Source organism: Chlorocebus sabaeus, chromosome 11 (assembly GCF_047675955.1).
Source record: "Chlorocebus sabaeus isolate Y175 chromosome 11, mChlSab1.0.hap1, whole genome shotgun sequence".
Lineage (NCBI taxonomy): Eukaryota > Metazoa > Chordata > Mammalia > Primates > Cercopithecidae > Chlorocebus > Chlorocebus sabaeus.
This window is the reverse complement of record NC_132914.1, coordinates 102,087,766-102,103,671: the sequence shown is the minus strand read 5'-3', so window position 1 is coordinate 102,103,671 and position 15,906 is coordinate 102,087,766. Positions and strand designations below refer to the sequence as shown.

Genomic DNA, 15,906 nt, shown 5'->3' with positions numbered 1-15,906 from the left:
GGGAAGGTACAGGATGACAGCTGTGCATCAGGCCTAGACAGGCAACCATCCAGATTGGCAGGAGAACAGGGGCTTAAGGAGGGAGGTCTCTAAGACAAATAAAGAAAAGTAGAATTGATGAGTTTGACTGCATTGAAAGGTACTTCATAAACTTAGTTACACATGTGAGGTTGAATTAGTAATAGGTACCTAAAAAGTGAAGAAAAATAGGAGGCAAAACAAAAAGTGTAAGTGAAGATATCTAATAATACACTCTGTGGCTCAGCTATGAATAATGAAATTTCTGTGGTTATAATAAAGTCACCCCTAAGTATTTCACCAGAAATTATAACCAGATTAGCAGGATGGGAGGAGGAAGGGATTTAGGAAGGGATCAAAGTGGGGAGGGAAGTATAAGAGAGGTCAAATACTCATCTGCCATAGTAGGAAGTCATTTGCTAAATGTCTAAAATTTAAAATGAATAAATAGCATTATAAGCATGTTATTTAGAAAAATTAAATGCCAGAAGAAACTACTAAAGAAGTTAAAAATAATTTCTAGTAGAGAGAAGGACCTGGAGGTGGGGCTAGGGACTATTATTTTATTATAAACTTTATGGTACTTTTACATACCTCTTTTTTTTTTTTTTTTTTTTTTTTTTAGAGATTGTGTCTCGCCGTGTTTCCCCAGCTGAAGCACAGTGGCTTGAATGTAGTTCACTGCAGCCTCAAACTCCTAGGCTCAAACAACCCTCCTGCCTCAGTTTCTTGAGCAGCTGGGACTACAGGCATGCACCCACCCAGCTAATATTTTTACTCTTTTGTAGAGACAGGGTCTCGCTGTGTTGACCTGGCTGGTCTTAAACTGCTGGTCTCAAGCAATCCTCTCACTTCAGCCTCCCAGAGTGCTGGGATTACAGGCACGAGCCACCATGCCGGCTGTACTTTTACTTTTTTAATGACATACATCTACATGATAAAAATAAAATTTAATAAAAGCAAATAAAACTACTTTTATCATTTAATTTTTATTTTAAAAAATGTACATAGTAAAAACGCTGGGTTGTGGAGATGTCGGTCAGTGGATTAAAAATTTTGGTTAGAGGAACATGTTCAAGAGATTTATTGTACAACATGGTGATGATAGTTTATAACAGTGTATTGTATTCATCAAAATTGCCAAGAGATTTTAGGTGTTCTCACCACAAAAAATAAGTATGTTAAGTAATGCATAAGTTAATTAGCTCAATTTAGTCATTCCACAATATATACATATTTCAAAACATGTTGTATAGGATAAATATATGCAATTTTTATTGTCAATTTAAATAAGTAACAAAATATGTAAGTAAAAAATGTCTAGAAGCCTATATAACAGCATACTAACAGTGTAACTCAATGATGTAACTAGGGTTGGTTTTTACTTTATTCGTTTTGTCTTTTCTAATTTTTTCTGTAAGCGTATATGTACATGCATATTAAAACACCGGGCTTAACAGGAATCTTAAAAAAATGTATTTTTAGCAATTGTTGTTATGTTATATCCACAACAGGGTCTATATATTCTGTCAGAGAGGTTTATTTTTTGACTCATAACTAGTTTGTTCTTGAAATATGTACTTTGTTCTTTTAATTAGGGCTTAAAATGTTAAAATATTTCTAAAGAGGACTATTTTGGGGCTCTGCAATGTACCTCTTTAGTGAGAACGCCTACAGTTTAGGCATATTAAGACATAATTCATTTATTTACTAAAGAATTAAAATAATAAAGATTTGATACTTTTTTAATGTTAACTATCAGGTAAGAACATTTGATCTGATATTTTGACAATCAGTCCCATTCTGTGACAGTATGTAGTTCATTTTGTTGTAATGCAGATGGCATTTTTCTGGAAGATTTGGGCACAGGATCCCATGGAATATTAGGACTGGCCATGTTTTATACTACATAGACTCAGAAACTGATGTTAACTATTTGATAATGGCCTTGGAAACTTAAAAAAGTCTCCAAGTTCCACTGACACATTGAAAGTGTACGGCTTGCTACCATATAACGATATGTTAGTTTTCCAGATTTCTGTTCTCAAGATCAGCTCTTTCTGTAGCAATAACTCATTATTTTAATTTGCCGGTAATAAGACACATCCTAACAATATCTAGTTTTAACACAATAAAAATAACCTATTTTATGCCTTATTTATTTCAAATATGAAAACATACTCTTTTTAAAATTATTTTTTAAATTATGAGAGTGATCAATGGCATGGTTTTAAAAAATTAATAAGCACAGAAGAATATAAAATGACCGTCAGTCCCCTGTCACCCTTACCCCCAGAAATAGACATGGTTAATAATTTCTTGTGTGCTGTTCACGACATTTTAATGCATTTAAAGCATATGCTTTTTCTTTTCACAAGTTGCATATCTTAGACATCAGAATTCTGAAATTTGGGGCTAGAGCTTATGCCATGTTTTATTTTCAACATTTTACTGTTGACATTGATTTTTACTTTGAATATTTTTCTTTTTGCTCTATTTTTAAAATGTGTGAGTATTTTATTTTAAAAAGGAGGGGTGTCTGTATGTATAGAATAACTTGAAGTATATTCTCTTTCCTCTTCTCTAAATTGTATAATTTTATCTCTTTCAGTATTGGGGGCCTTATTCTGGACACAACTGTATCTGACCCAAACTTGGTTGGGATTGTTGTTTACACGCCAGTTATTAATGGTAAGAATTAGATATACTGTTTCCTGATAATATCAAATCTTGTATACTCTTAGGTACTATTAGGAGTCTTAGGGCTCAGATTCAAGAGGTCTGTACTCCTATCCAGCCATTCTCCCTCCAACCCTAAGTTGTTGCTCCAGTGAAAATGACATTCCCAGATCTCAGTAGGTGGAATACATTTCTGAAAAGTCCTCTTTCTTAATCTTATCATGAACTACTAGTTTGAGAGTCAGGGATACCTGACTTAAGATTAATGTGGCAAAATACATTTCAGATTTAGTTTATTATTTACATTGGGATTATCTGCTATCATATATTGTTCTGTTGTTCCTTTTGTCAATTTTTGTGGATAAATTAGAGACAGCTGGGTTTAAACATTGCTTGAGTCCATTCAGTTCATTAAAATCTAGGGTGGGCACAGTGGCTCATGACTGCAATCCCAGTGCTTTGGGAGGCCTCAATAGGAGGGTCGCTTGAGGTTGGGAGTTTGAGGCCAGGGCAACATAGTGAGACCCCCATCTCTATAAAAAATTCAAAAATTAGCCAGGTGTGGTGGCACACACCTGTATTCCCAGGTGTGTCCTCAGGAGGCTGAGGCAGGAGAATTGCTTGAGTCCAGGAGTTAGAGGCTACAGTTAGCCACTGCATGCTAGCTTGGGAAACAGAGTGAGACCCTGTCTTAAAAAAAAAAGTTAAAGAGAAAAATCTGCTGGTCCTCAGCTGATCCCTTTGAAAATCTGTCATATATTTTTTTGTTATCTATGAAATGGGAATTATAATATTTAAATTCACAGACATTTATGTATGAATCACATTTAATAAGATCATTTTAATCCAGTCTACCAGCTTCTGGGGTGGCTGTCATTAAAGTGGATATTTTTTTTTTTTTTTTTTTTTTTTTACTTTAAGTTTTGGGATACATGTGCAGAATGTGCAGGTTTGATACATAGGTACACATGTGCCATGGTGGTTTGCTGCACCCATTAACCCGTCCTCTAGTTTTTAATCCCTGCATGCATGAGTTATTTGTCCTAATGCTCTCCCTCCCTTTGCCCCTGACCTGACAGGCCCTGTTGTGTGATATTCTCCTCCCTGTGTCCATGTGTTCTCACTGTTGAACTCTAAAGTAGATTTTAAGTATAGCCTAGACCAATGCAATTTAAACAGTAATTCTACTTGGGGAAAAACATGTCCCAGGATATACGACATATTTAGTGTAATTTACTTTGCATATCTATGTAAAAACAAAATGTGTCAGTCGGGCGTGGTGGCTCATCCCTGTAATCCCAGCACTTTGCGAGGCCAAGGCAAGTGGATCACTTGAGCTCATGAGTTTGAGACCAGCCTGGGCAACATGACCAAACCCTGTCTGCACAAAAAATATAAAAATAGCCAGGCATGGTGGTACACGCCTGTAGTCCCAGCTACGTGGGAGGCTGAAGCAAGAGGATCCCCTGAGCCTGGGAGGGAGGCAGAGTTTGCAGTGAGCCAAGATCATGCCACTGCACTCCAGCCCGGGCAACAGAGCAAAACCTTGTCTCAAAAAAAATGTATGTATGTATATATGTAAAATATATATATGACATATAAAGGCAAGTTTTTCAAAATCTAATTTCATATCTAAAATTTCTACTGAGTATTTTAATTTTTATATCCCTTTAGAATATCAATGAACACATTTTCCCTATAGGTCTCTCTCTTCGTGCCTCCATTCTCCCCATTGCCCACACATAAAATTGTGGGACCATCTATTTCAACCTGGTCCTTCATCCTCTTTGACTGAAAAGTGACCAAGCCATTGTCTACTTGCCCTTTAACACAGTTCACTTGCTCACTCGTTTATTTATCTAACAAGCATGTCTTACCCTTGTAGCTTAATGTCTCAATATAGCCATCATTCAAGTAATAAAGTAGCCTTCCTGACTCACTCTCTATTTGATGCAAATTAAGTGTCACTAATAGCGTAGTCATTCTTAAACATTGTTTTTATTACATGGGTCCTAAGACCCATGTGATAAACAGTGGCTTTTTTATCCCTGCCTATCAAATCAAATTTGAATTTTTCTGCCTAGCTTTCAAGGCCCTCTGTACATGGTTGAACTCATTGTTTCGCAAAGACACGTACAAGTTTTTTCATTATTATTCTAGCTAGGTTTTTATATTGTCCCCACAAAGATTCATCTAATTTTCACTGCCTGGAATAACTACTGCTTTCCTCCCACCTCTTCAGATCCTCTTCTGTGAATATTAATGGATGAGTTCATTAGCATAAACATTACTCATAATGATTGTTAGAGCTATATTAAACATTTCAGTAAGAAATCTAACTTAAATTACAATAACCCTTTTATTATAAGACTTTAATGCATATTTCAGTTGTTTTACCTTACATAAGAAACAATTCTAGAGCTTCACTGAAATGCTCTCCTTGGACATCTGTGCCGTGGCATTGCGTGATATTCATAGTAATGTATTTTTAGCCTCTCAGTAAGTAAACCTGTTAGTTGGCTATCAGCACTTTGGGAGGCCAAGGCAGGTGAATCGCTTGAGCTCATGAGTTTGAAACCAGCCTGGGCAACACGAACAAAGCCTGTCTGCACAAAAAATACAAAAATTAGCTGGGCATGGTGGTACACCATGAACTTATAAATTCCACTCTTTAAAAAACATTAATAGAAATGGTTTATTCTATGTTCCTGAAAGAAGATGGAACATTTGAGAATTGAATTTCATTTAAAATGTGTTGGGGAATGCACTATTTAGAGGACCCTTGTTTATCTTCATCACTATCCTCATCATTATCTGCTATTTAGTGAGTACCTACCACTAAGTACCAGGTAACTCCCCTTTTATACATGTTATGTCATCCTCACAATAAGATCAGCAAGTTGTCTAAGGTCTCTTACCTTGTGAGTGGTCAGTCACGATTGAAGCCCAGATTGGGTCTATTCTAAAGCCTATGATTTTTTTCCTCAAAATATGCAGCTACTAATTTATGCTTTACTAGCTACAAGAATGCATACATTATTTAAAGTAAGACCTATCTGTGTTCATATTGTGACTAGAATATCTTTTAATATGTATTAATGTCTTTCAGAACTAGTGGCATTTTCCAAAATGTATTTCTTGGTAACACCAGTTCTGTGAGATGTTAATAAGTATAACTTGAAAAGTGAGTTCTGTGGTCAATCAAATTTGGTAAACATTAAGTTAAACAAACTTGTTTACTACAGGATTTCTTAAAGCCTTTGTCATGCTAACATATACGTGAGTCTCTCTTTCTGGTACTTCTGTTAGCTAGGTGTTGGGATTTCTAGATCTAGCCTTCCTCAGACCCCCTAGACCACACTTTGAGAACCATTGATCTAGGGCTTATATCTTTTTTATCACAGTCTACTTTCAAACAATAATGAAGCACTTTACATATAGGATAAGAAGCTTATGTCACTATACTTGAATTACCACTCCTCTTTCTTATGTGCTCTTTTTTGAAATAGATTTTACTTTGTAGTAAGTCCTGTAATATATTGTTATTATTTTTTGCTTCAGTTATTTTTAAAGAGACTAAAAATGAAAAAATGTATCTTTTATATTTTCTCATATACAGTTATATTTCCAACACTCTTTTCTTTGTGTAGATGCAGGTTTTTATCTGGTGTTATTTTCCTTCTGCCTGAAGAAATTCCTTTAAGGTTTGTTGTAGGGCAGGCTTACAGAGGAAATAGAGGCTTTAGGCATGTCTCTCCCAGCATGCTTCTCTCTCCTTTCCCTTCACCACTATTCTTATCTCTAACAATGTCTATTTTTAACTTCTTTCACCCCTATCTCAGAAGAGCTGATTCTTTTGCCCAGGACCGACTAGTTCACCTGTGCCCTGGACACTATTCCATTACAACTCCAACAGGAGCCTTACTCTATCAATTATTTTAACTTTTCTGGTATCTCTCGTGTCTTCCTCTCTTACATCTTTTCCCTTTAGCTTACGAATGTGCACAAGTCTTTTATCCCAAGTCACCTTTCCCATAGTGCTCTGCCTTCTCAAGCTTCTGTTCTCTCTCCTACTCTCTACAGTCAAACTTTCCCAAGTGTAGTCTGTATTTTTTCAACTCATTATAGTATTTTTTCTTCCTTCTCACTCTACAAAACTGCATTTACTAAGCTCTCCAGTGACCTCCTAATTACTTTATCCAATGACTTATTTTCAGTCTTCATTCTATTCAGTTGTTTAATACTATTTACTATACCCTTTTTGCAATTCTACCATTCTCATCCCTTCTCTGAAAATTCTTTTTCATTTTCCTTCACTGGTTCCTTCTTTCTACCTGCCTCTTTGTATTCTTCAAGTCCCTGCTCTTGAGCTCCTATTCTTAGTTTTTAACCTTCTTTCTGGGCAATATTGTCTCATCCAGAGATTTTTGAAGTGTGGTCCCCAGACCAGCAATATCACCTGGGATCTCATTAGAAATGCAAATTCTTAAGCCTGAATCAGCAGCTCTGAGGTAGAACTCATCAATTGATTTTGATACATGCAAAAGTTTGAGAACAACTTGTCCTTGTCATATGGCTTCATTTCATGGCTTTATCCCTAGTCTTGACATATCTGTTCCTTTCTAGATCCATACTTTAAATTGGATATTTCTACATGGAACATTTGAAACTTCTAACTGAACTTATCCTCTTCCCCTCAAACCTGCCCTTTGGTGTTTCCTGTGTCAGTTAGTGGTGTCAGCTACCCAGTGTCCCAAACAAGACATCCCCAATCGCATACTTCCTCTCCCTTATCCTCTCTATTTTTATCTGCTCTTGAAATAACTTCTGAATTAGAGATGCGTTGGTTAGAAGGAGGATGAAAGCTATGTTATTGTAGCCAAGAAGGAATCAAGAGGGACTATTTATTCAGTGATCAGGAAGTCATTTGAGAGTTCAGTTTTGTTGAGTAGCAGACTAGATAAATGAAAGTACAGTCTTACAATAGAATGTTATTAACAATAAAAATGGATAAATTACATGTCCCAGAAGAGCAAGGATGAATCTCAGAAACTTATATGATAAATTGTTCCATTTATATAAAGTTCAAGTGTATGTAAAACCAAATTATATGGTATTTAGGAGTATACGTGTGTGGTAATAACACAGAAAAGCAGGAGAATAAAAAACACAAATATAGTCACTCTGATAGGGAAGGAAGGATATGAGATTTAGGGAAGAGTGCAGAGGGCACTTCAAATCTAAAGATAATGCATTCCTTTTCTTAAACTGGGTGGTAGGTACATGGGTGTTTTTTTGTAGTATAAATCTTTATAACTTACATATGTTTATAAAATGTTATTTTTGCATTTATTAAATAGTATAAAACAATAAACATCTTAGAAGTAGCACTTTTAGACTTCATGTTAAATGATTGACAGTGAAAAGAAAAGAATTAGAATAACACTTGGAAGTCCAGATGAGGAACTTTTTTCCAAGAGAAGAGACATGTGGGTACGTTTGTTGGCAAGGAGGCAAAGGAGTAATAGAGAAGGAAAGATCAAGGATGCATGAGAGATGGTGAATAATGAGGGAGCAAGGCCCATGAAGTGATGGACCACACAGTAGCCTTGGAAAGAAAGGATAACCCCTTATTTCAATGTGGTAAGAAAAGGAGTCCTGAAGAAAGACAGGCGGAAATACACAGATATGGGCGAGGGGATAGAGACTAAGATGAACAAGGACCTTACAACTGACAGCCTCAGTTGTCCCAAGAAAGTAGAGAGATTCATTTCTCTAGGACAGTGTTTTCTAATCTTTCTCATGTCATAGCACACATAAACATTATATTCGGATGGCACCCTAGGGTGAAGAATGCAGCCATTTGTAACCAGAGGTACCTGATATGCCAAGAGCTTAGAGGATAGTATCTTGACACAGCTGTAACCCATCTGAGGCACACTGGTTGGGAATTGCTGATCTAAGGCAGTGTTTTTCCGTCTTTTATTTTCATCATCACCTTCTGAAGGAGCCGTTTGAATCATTTTTTTTTTTTCCTAAATGTACCTACCCATGAAATTTTCATATTACACATCTACTTTTTATCCATTTATGTACTGTATGTGTAAATGGGCTTTATAAATAAAATGAGTGATTTTTTTTTTTCTCCCCTCAAGAACCAGTTTTCACCTCTGTTAAGAATGTATAATCTAAACTGAGCACGTTGGCTCACTTCTATAACCCCAGCACTTTGGGAGGCCAAGGAGGTGGGATTGTGTGAGCTCAGGAGTTTGAGACCAGCCAAGGCAATATAGTGAGACCTCATTTCTACTAAAAAAAAAAAAAATAGAAAAAGAAAAGAAAAATCAGCCAGGCATGGTGGCACACACCCATAGTCCCCGCTACTCGGGAGGCTGAGGTGGGAGGATCACTTGAATTCAGGAGATCAAGGCTGCAGTGAGTTGTGATTGCACCACTGCATTCCAGCCTAGGCAACAGAGCAGGACCCTGTCTCTAAATACATACATACATACGTAATTTATTTAAAAAAGAATGCATGATCTATGGTAAAGGAAGTAGAAAATTTAGAGAGTTCGTCAGCCATTTACCACCTTGTCTACAAGTGTGTTGGGAGGGAAATGGTAAAGGTAATGCATTAGGGACTAGGGAGGTGAATACGCCTACCCTTGTTTAAATAAAAAGGTCTTCACTAAAAGGGTGTTCCAATGTATTTCTTCTTAAAAATATGAAAAAAAATGGAAGCATTTCTCCTCCATCTTTTTGCATTTCTTGAAACTAAGAGTAATTTCTGCATGTGAGTTCTGGTAAGTCTTGAGAGGAGAACAGGTGAAAATGCAGAGGTACGTAGAGATGGCGAAAATAGTTAGGGATGTAGGAAGGGGCCAGACTTATTATACTGTTGATTATAAAGATTTATTTCTTAAGAAAATGAACTTTTGCTTTGGGTTCCCTTCGGAATGTGCAAAGGAATTCTTGACAGAATTTGAAATATATTCCATGACGTTAGTGCTAAACATTTACTGGAAACATATATTTCTAAATTTAACAAAACATAAATTTGGATTTTAAAACAGTCCCTAGATGAACCTACTGATAATTTCTTCCTACTTTCAAACTTTATTTCATCAGCTGAGCTTATTCAAGCATCAGACACTTAAAATTCGGTCTTGTGGATACTGAGGAATCTTGCATATTAATTAGTGTATTGACAAGTTGTTTTTACTAATGCTTTTAATTTATGTGAGACTATCTTTAGATGCTCTCCACTGGCTTTAATAACACAATTAGTCCCTGAAGACTTTAAATAATTTAAAAGAAATGTTGACAGACTAGCTTTTAGTAGAAACATAGTGTATGTCATTATAGCAAGAAAGCATTTTTTGACATTAAAGAAAACTATTCTAAGGTAATAATTTTGTTATAGTTTAAAAATATAACCAATGATCATGATGAAACCATGAGAGGCTAAAACTTTAATTAGCCCCTTCAGTAGTTATGATGTTTACTCAAAAATTTTATTCACCTTATCTGGAAAAATGGTATCAGGGTCTTTCTGAAGTCTCTCATTCATTTTCTTTTTAGTTTGGTACAATTATAACATCAGTTATGTCTGTGTTTCCTGGACTACAATGGTGATAAGGTGATAAGCTGTTTATTTATAAGACTTTATTTATATTTATTATCATTATCTTTGTTATATGGCAACAAATAAATTATAAAAGTAGTTTTATAAAGTTTTACCAACAAATTTGTGGGTTTTAGAAGAGAGCTACAATTAATCATTAGTAGCTTTTTGTTTCAAACTCAATTCAAGGGAAGTTGCAGTTGTAGAACAGATATACTTTGGCTTAATAGCAGATGCTGTCTGTGTTTGCATTGAAGCATTCCATATTCAATAAAATACCACATAGAACATTACCCCCAAGAGAATCCCCAGAGCAACTGAAGAGGAATGCAATTTAAGCATTCCTATGGAAAATATCCATCATTGAAAAACGTATCTGAATGTAATATTCTGCTTTGCATTAAGTATAGTTTTTGATATTAGATTCTTTTCCTTTTGAGTGACTATAAAGAGAAAGATTATAAAGCTGTTTTTGCTAATTTACCCCTTTTTGGTTTACCCAGTAACTTTTTGTGGAAATGCTTGCATTGTATAGTTAAATATTCTTGCCGCTTTCAATTTCTGAGACATTTTCATTTACCCTCACTTAGAGGTATAAACTATTGGCCTTGTTTATATGCTATTATCAGATGAGTACCAATACATGCTAATTATTCAATGTTCTGTCTAGTTGTTTGTTTATTTTTTAACGTCAGTGAGTTTAGCAGTTGATAGTTGTATACCAACTATAGCAACACTACTGTGAATAAGGTCTGATAACCCACTACCATTGGACCAGCCTCTATTCTTTTCTTTAGAAAGTAAGTTCAGATTTAGAAAAATCCAGACTTTAAAAAGATAGTCACTTCTAACTTCTAGTGGAAAATTCATTGAGTAAACAGAAGGCTGTTTAATTGATTATTTAAAATATGGGTGCTAGCCAAGCTTGGTGGCTCATGCCTGAATCCCAGTGCTTTGGGAGGCCTAGGCAGGAGGATCGCTTGAGCCCAGGAGTTCAAGACTAGCCTGGGCAACATAGTGAGACCCTATCTCTAAAAAAAAAATTTTTTTTTTAATTAGCTGGGCATGGTGATGCATACCTGTAGTCCCAGCTCTGTAGGGGGCCAAGGCAGGAGGATTGCTTGAGCTCAGGAGTACGACGTTGCAGTGAGCCATAATGGCGCAACTACACTCCAGCCTGTGAGACAGAACAAGACCCTGTCTCTAAAAATTAATAAATAAATAAATAAATAAATAAATAAATAGAATGGGCACTACATGATTTATTCTCTTTCATATATATTTTTTAAAACAAAATAGCCTGTGAATTGAAAAGCAATACAGTTTCTGGACATCCTCTGACCGATGAATTCTCCAGAAAATGTCAGGACCTACAGTTAAGAAAACGCCAAGTCAGAATCACATTATTTACATAAATTTATTGTTATTGATAATATTTAACATTTTTAAGCCTTTGCCATGTCTAGAAACTGTGCTAAGCATCTTTCATGTATGCATTATTTTATTTAATTCTCTCAGCATCCTTATTAGATAGATATTAAATTATCCTTATTTTCAGATTAGAAAATGGAAGCTCCAAGAAGTTAAATATCAGTGATGTCATAGCAAGTGACTGAGGTGATTTTCAAACCCACATAGTTTGAGCCACAGTCAGAATGTTACAGAGAACACAGCTCTGCATTTATGGACCTTATTATTCTATCTGGTCCATGTGACTTTTAAACACATTTTTAAAGAAATTTATTTTCCTTTATAAATTTTTTCAGAACTCCCTGGGATACATATTTTAAGATTTTTATGATGAACTGCATTTTAAATGATCTTAAGCTTTGCTTTAATGAATTTTTTATTTACTAAATGAGATGTGATGAGGAAATCATGAAGCTACATTTAGTTTAAGATCAAGACATTATAATTTCAGCCTTAAAACTATAATGTTTAAATTGCTTCATTTTTGGTCATTGGCACAAAAAGCGATCAGCCTCTCATCTTAGAAGGGGGGAAGCTCATGCTTTTCCTGTTTCTGTACTTACATTTTTTCTGCAATTAAAAAATGTTAAATTCTTATTCCACAATAACAAATTAACATTATTAGAATTCAGTGAATGCCAAAACTTCACTAGGTATCAGGCAATCTATAGGTGATATATAGGTAATATTGACCTAAATATCTTTGAACAAAATTACTCAATCTTTGTTTCTGGGTATAATGCTTATGGATACCCAAGATTAAACTGCTTAGATTTGGAGGCTGCTAGAGCTGGGTTTTTTCTTAGTAAGAAACTGGATCCTAAATATTACATCCTAAATTATTAAGCAAACAATTAATAATCTAGCACAAGTCAGATAATCCTATTATAAAAACAAAACAAAAACAAGGTAGTTTCATCACACTTTTTTTTTGGAGGGAAATCTATTTTGCTTCCAGGTAACTTGGATCAACAGTGGGTAATAGACCTGGCCAGAGGATTGCTGCCTTCTGATTCTCTCTGATATCATCAAAGCTTTCGACCTTTAGCACCTGGTTCAGACATCCTGTTGCAATTGTTCTCTCGTTCTTCTTGTTCAGAAATCTCCTTCGCCAGTGTTTTTGGTGTGATTTAAATGGAGTCCTTCATAAATTTAAGATGTCAAGTTCTCTTGATTTCATACTTCTTTCAGAGCTCATTCTTCCAACTGTTGTATCTATGTAGGCATTTCTTTGAGTATTTGTCTAAGAGTGGAATTGCTAGATTGTAGGATATGGCTATCAACAACTTTATTTATTTATTTATTTATTTACATACGTACGTACGTACTTACTTAAAACGGGGCCTTATTCTGTCACCCAGACTGGAGTGCAGTGACATGACCATGGCTCACTGCAGCCTTAATCTCTTGGGCTCAAGCCATCCTCCTGCCTCAGCCTTCTGGGTAGCTGCAACTACAGGTGTGCACCATCACACCCAGCTAATTTTTTTTATTTTTAGTAGAGACAAAGTTTCACTATATTGCCCAGGCTGGTTTCAAACTCCGAGGCTCAAGTGATCCTCCTGCCTCGGCTTCCAAAAGGGCTGAGATTACAAGTGTGAGCCACTACGCTTGGCCTCAACAACTGTATTACACAATGCCAAAATGTTTTCAAAAGGGATTGTAACAGTTGACATTCTTGCTAGCTTTGTGTAAGAGTTCTCATTGCTCCACGTCATTATAAATAGTTGATGTTTTTAGGCTAAAAGTTTTTACCAATCTGATGAGTATGAAATGATATTTATTATGCTTTTATTCACATTTTTGCAATTACTGAGTCTCTCTACATGTAGGAGTTCTTTCTATATTCTGGATAGTAGTCCTTTGACAATTATATGTGTTGAAAAAAAACTCTTCCACTCTGTGGTTTGTCTTTCCACTTTATGGTGTCTTTTGATGAACAGAAGGTTTTAATTACACTGTAGTCAGATTTGTCAACTTTTTCCTTTATGGTGTGTAATTTATCTGTTTTGTTAAAAAATCCTTTTTGATCCATTCTGTATCATCTTGTAAAACTTAATATGTTTTTCTTTTGCATTATGTGTTTAATTAATGTGGAATTTATTTTTGTGCATGATATGAGAGTGGGGATCAAATTGCATAGGTTTTTGGCATATTCCATAATTATCTTAGCACTACTTATTACACGTCTATAGCACTATTTATTGATTTGCAGTTCCTCCTTTGTCATATCTCAGATTTCGTGTGTATGTGGGTGTGTGGTTATCAAGTTAAAGAAGTCCTACTTGATTCCTCATTTGCTAAGAGTTGTTAATGATAAATATAAAATTGTATAAATTATTCTGCATTTATTCATACAATTATATTGTTTTTTCCTGCATTCATTTGTTAATGTGCTGAGTTGCTTTAGTTTCTTTCCAACTATTAAATCAGTCTTGCATTCCTAGGATAAATCAAATTTTGTTATGATACACATTTTATGTTATGCTGGATTTGATTTGCTAATTGTTTAATATTTTTAAAGTTTATGATATTCCTATATTATCCTTTTAATGCACGCACTGTCTATAGTGATGATGTCTCTTTCTTTCTTGATATTGGAATTTGTGTCTTCTATCTCTTTTTTATCTATTTGAAGAACCAGCTTTTTGTTTCATTTATTTTTCTCTGCTGTTTTTATTTTCTATTTCATTGATTTCTGTTCTTATTTTATTCCTTCCTTATGCTTTCTTGTGGTTTAATTTTTTTTTCTTGGTTCTTAAGATATGAGCCTTAGCTCATTGACATGAAAGCTTTCTTCTTTCCTCATATAAGTAATGCTATGGATTGCTAAATACTGCTTTATGTGCCTCCCACATATCTCAATATTTTATGTTTTCATTTGTAGTAAATTCAAAATACTTTCCAAATTTCCTTGTGTTTTCTTCTTTGAACTATGGGTTTTTTAGAAATGTACTATTTACTTTCCAGATATTTGGGGGAATCCTCAGATATCTTACTTTTCTGTTATGGAAAGAGAGCATACATTGCTTGTTCCAATAATTTCTAATTTATTGAGACTTGTCTTATTGCCTGTAATATGGTCTGTCTTCATTAATGTTCCATGAGTGCATGTGTGAAATGTATGCTGCTGTTTTGGGTAGTATATTCTATAAATGTAATTTAGATTAAACTGGCTGATAGTATTATTAAAGTCTTCTATATCATTGTTGATTTTTAAAATATAGTAAGTCCTCACTTAACATTGTTAACAGGTTCTTAAAACTGTGACTTTAGGTGAAACAATACATAACAAAACCAACTTTTTTCTCATCAATGTTATAATATAATGACATTGAATGATGCTATTCTAGGAGTTACTGTATGTCATTTCGCTTATAGTCTGTTCCCAAGAATCTATCAATGATGTTAAGTGAGGACTTACTATATGTGTACTCAGTGAATGAGATACAGTGGTAAAATCTGTGTGTAAAAACAGCTCTGTCTATTTTTCCTCTCAGATTTATCAGTTTTTGCTTGATGTATTTTGAAGACTTGACTTTTTTTTTTTTTTTTTTTTTTGGAGACAGAGCCTTACTCTTTCACCAGGCTGGAGTGCAGTGGTGCGATCTCAGCTCACTGCAACCTCCAGCTCCGGGGTTCAAGCGATTCACCTGCCTCAGCCTCCAGGGTAGCTGGGATTACTGGCACACGCCACCACAACCAGCTAATTTTTCTATTTTTTTAGTAGACATGGGGTTTCACCATGTTGGCCAGGATGGTCTTGATCTCCTGACCTCATGATCCGCCCACCTCAGCCCCCCAAAGTGCTGGGATTACAGGTGGGAGCCACTACTACTGGCCATCTTGACCTTCTTAAACTTTATTCAATGTTCGTCTCCATCCTTGGTAATATTCCCTGTTAGAATGCCTTTTTTTCCCCTGATATTGATATAGTCACTCTCACTTTCTTTTTCTTAGTGTTTGCATGATATATCTTTTTCCATATTTTTACTTTTAATTTATGTCTCTTTTAATATATTTGTTTACCTTTTCCACTAGATCTTTTAACGTATTAATTATAATTATTTTAAATTCCTTGTTGGATCGTTTCAAAACCTGATTTATCTCTGGGT

The 15,906-nt window shown here is 35.1% G+C and overlaps 1 protein-coding gene across 3 annotated transcripts in view; it reads left to right on the top strand.

Annotated features, from left to right (window-relative positions):
- SLC41A2 (solute carrier family 41 member 2) overlaps positions 1–15,906 on the top strand; it is a 138,747-nt gene that overhangs the window by 80,519 nt on the left and 42,322 nt on the right. For all 3 annotated transcript variants that reach the window (XM_008004493.3, XM_037996600.2, XM_073021050.1), the window contains one exon: positions 2,630–2,709. In XM_008004493.3, the coding sequence (XP_008002684.1) occupies positions 2,630–2,709 (80 nt within the window). The remainder of the gene's footprint in view (positions 1–2,629; positions 2,710–15,906) is intronic.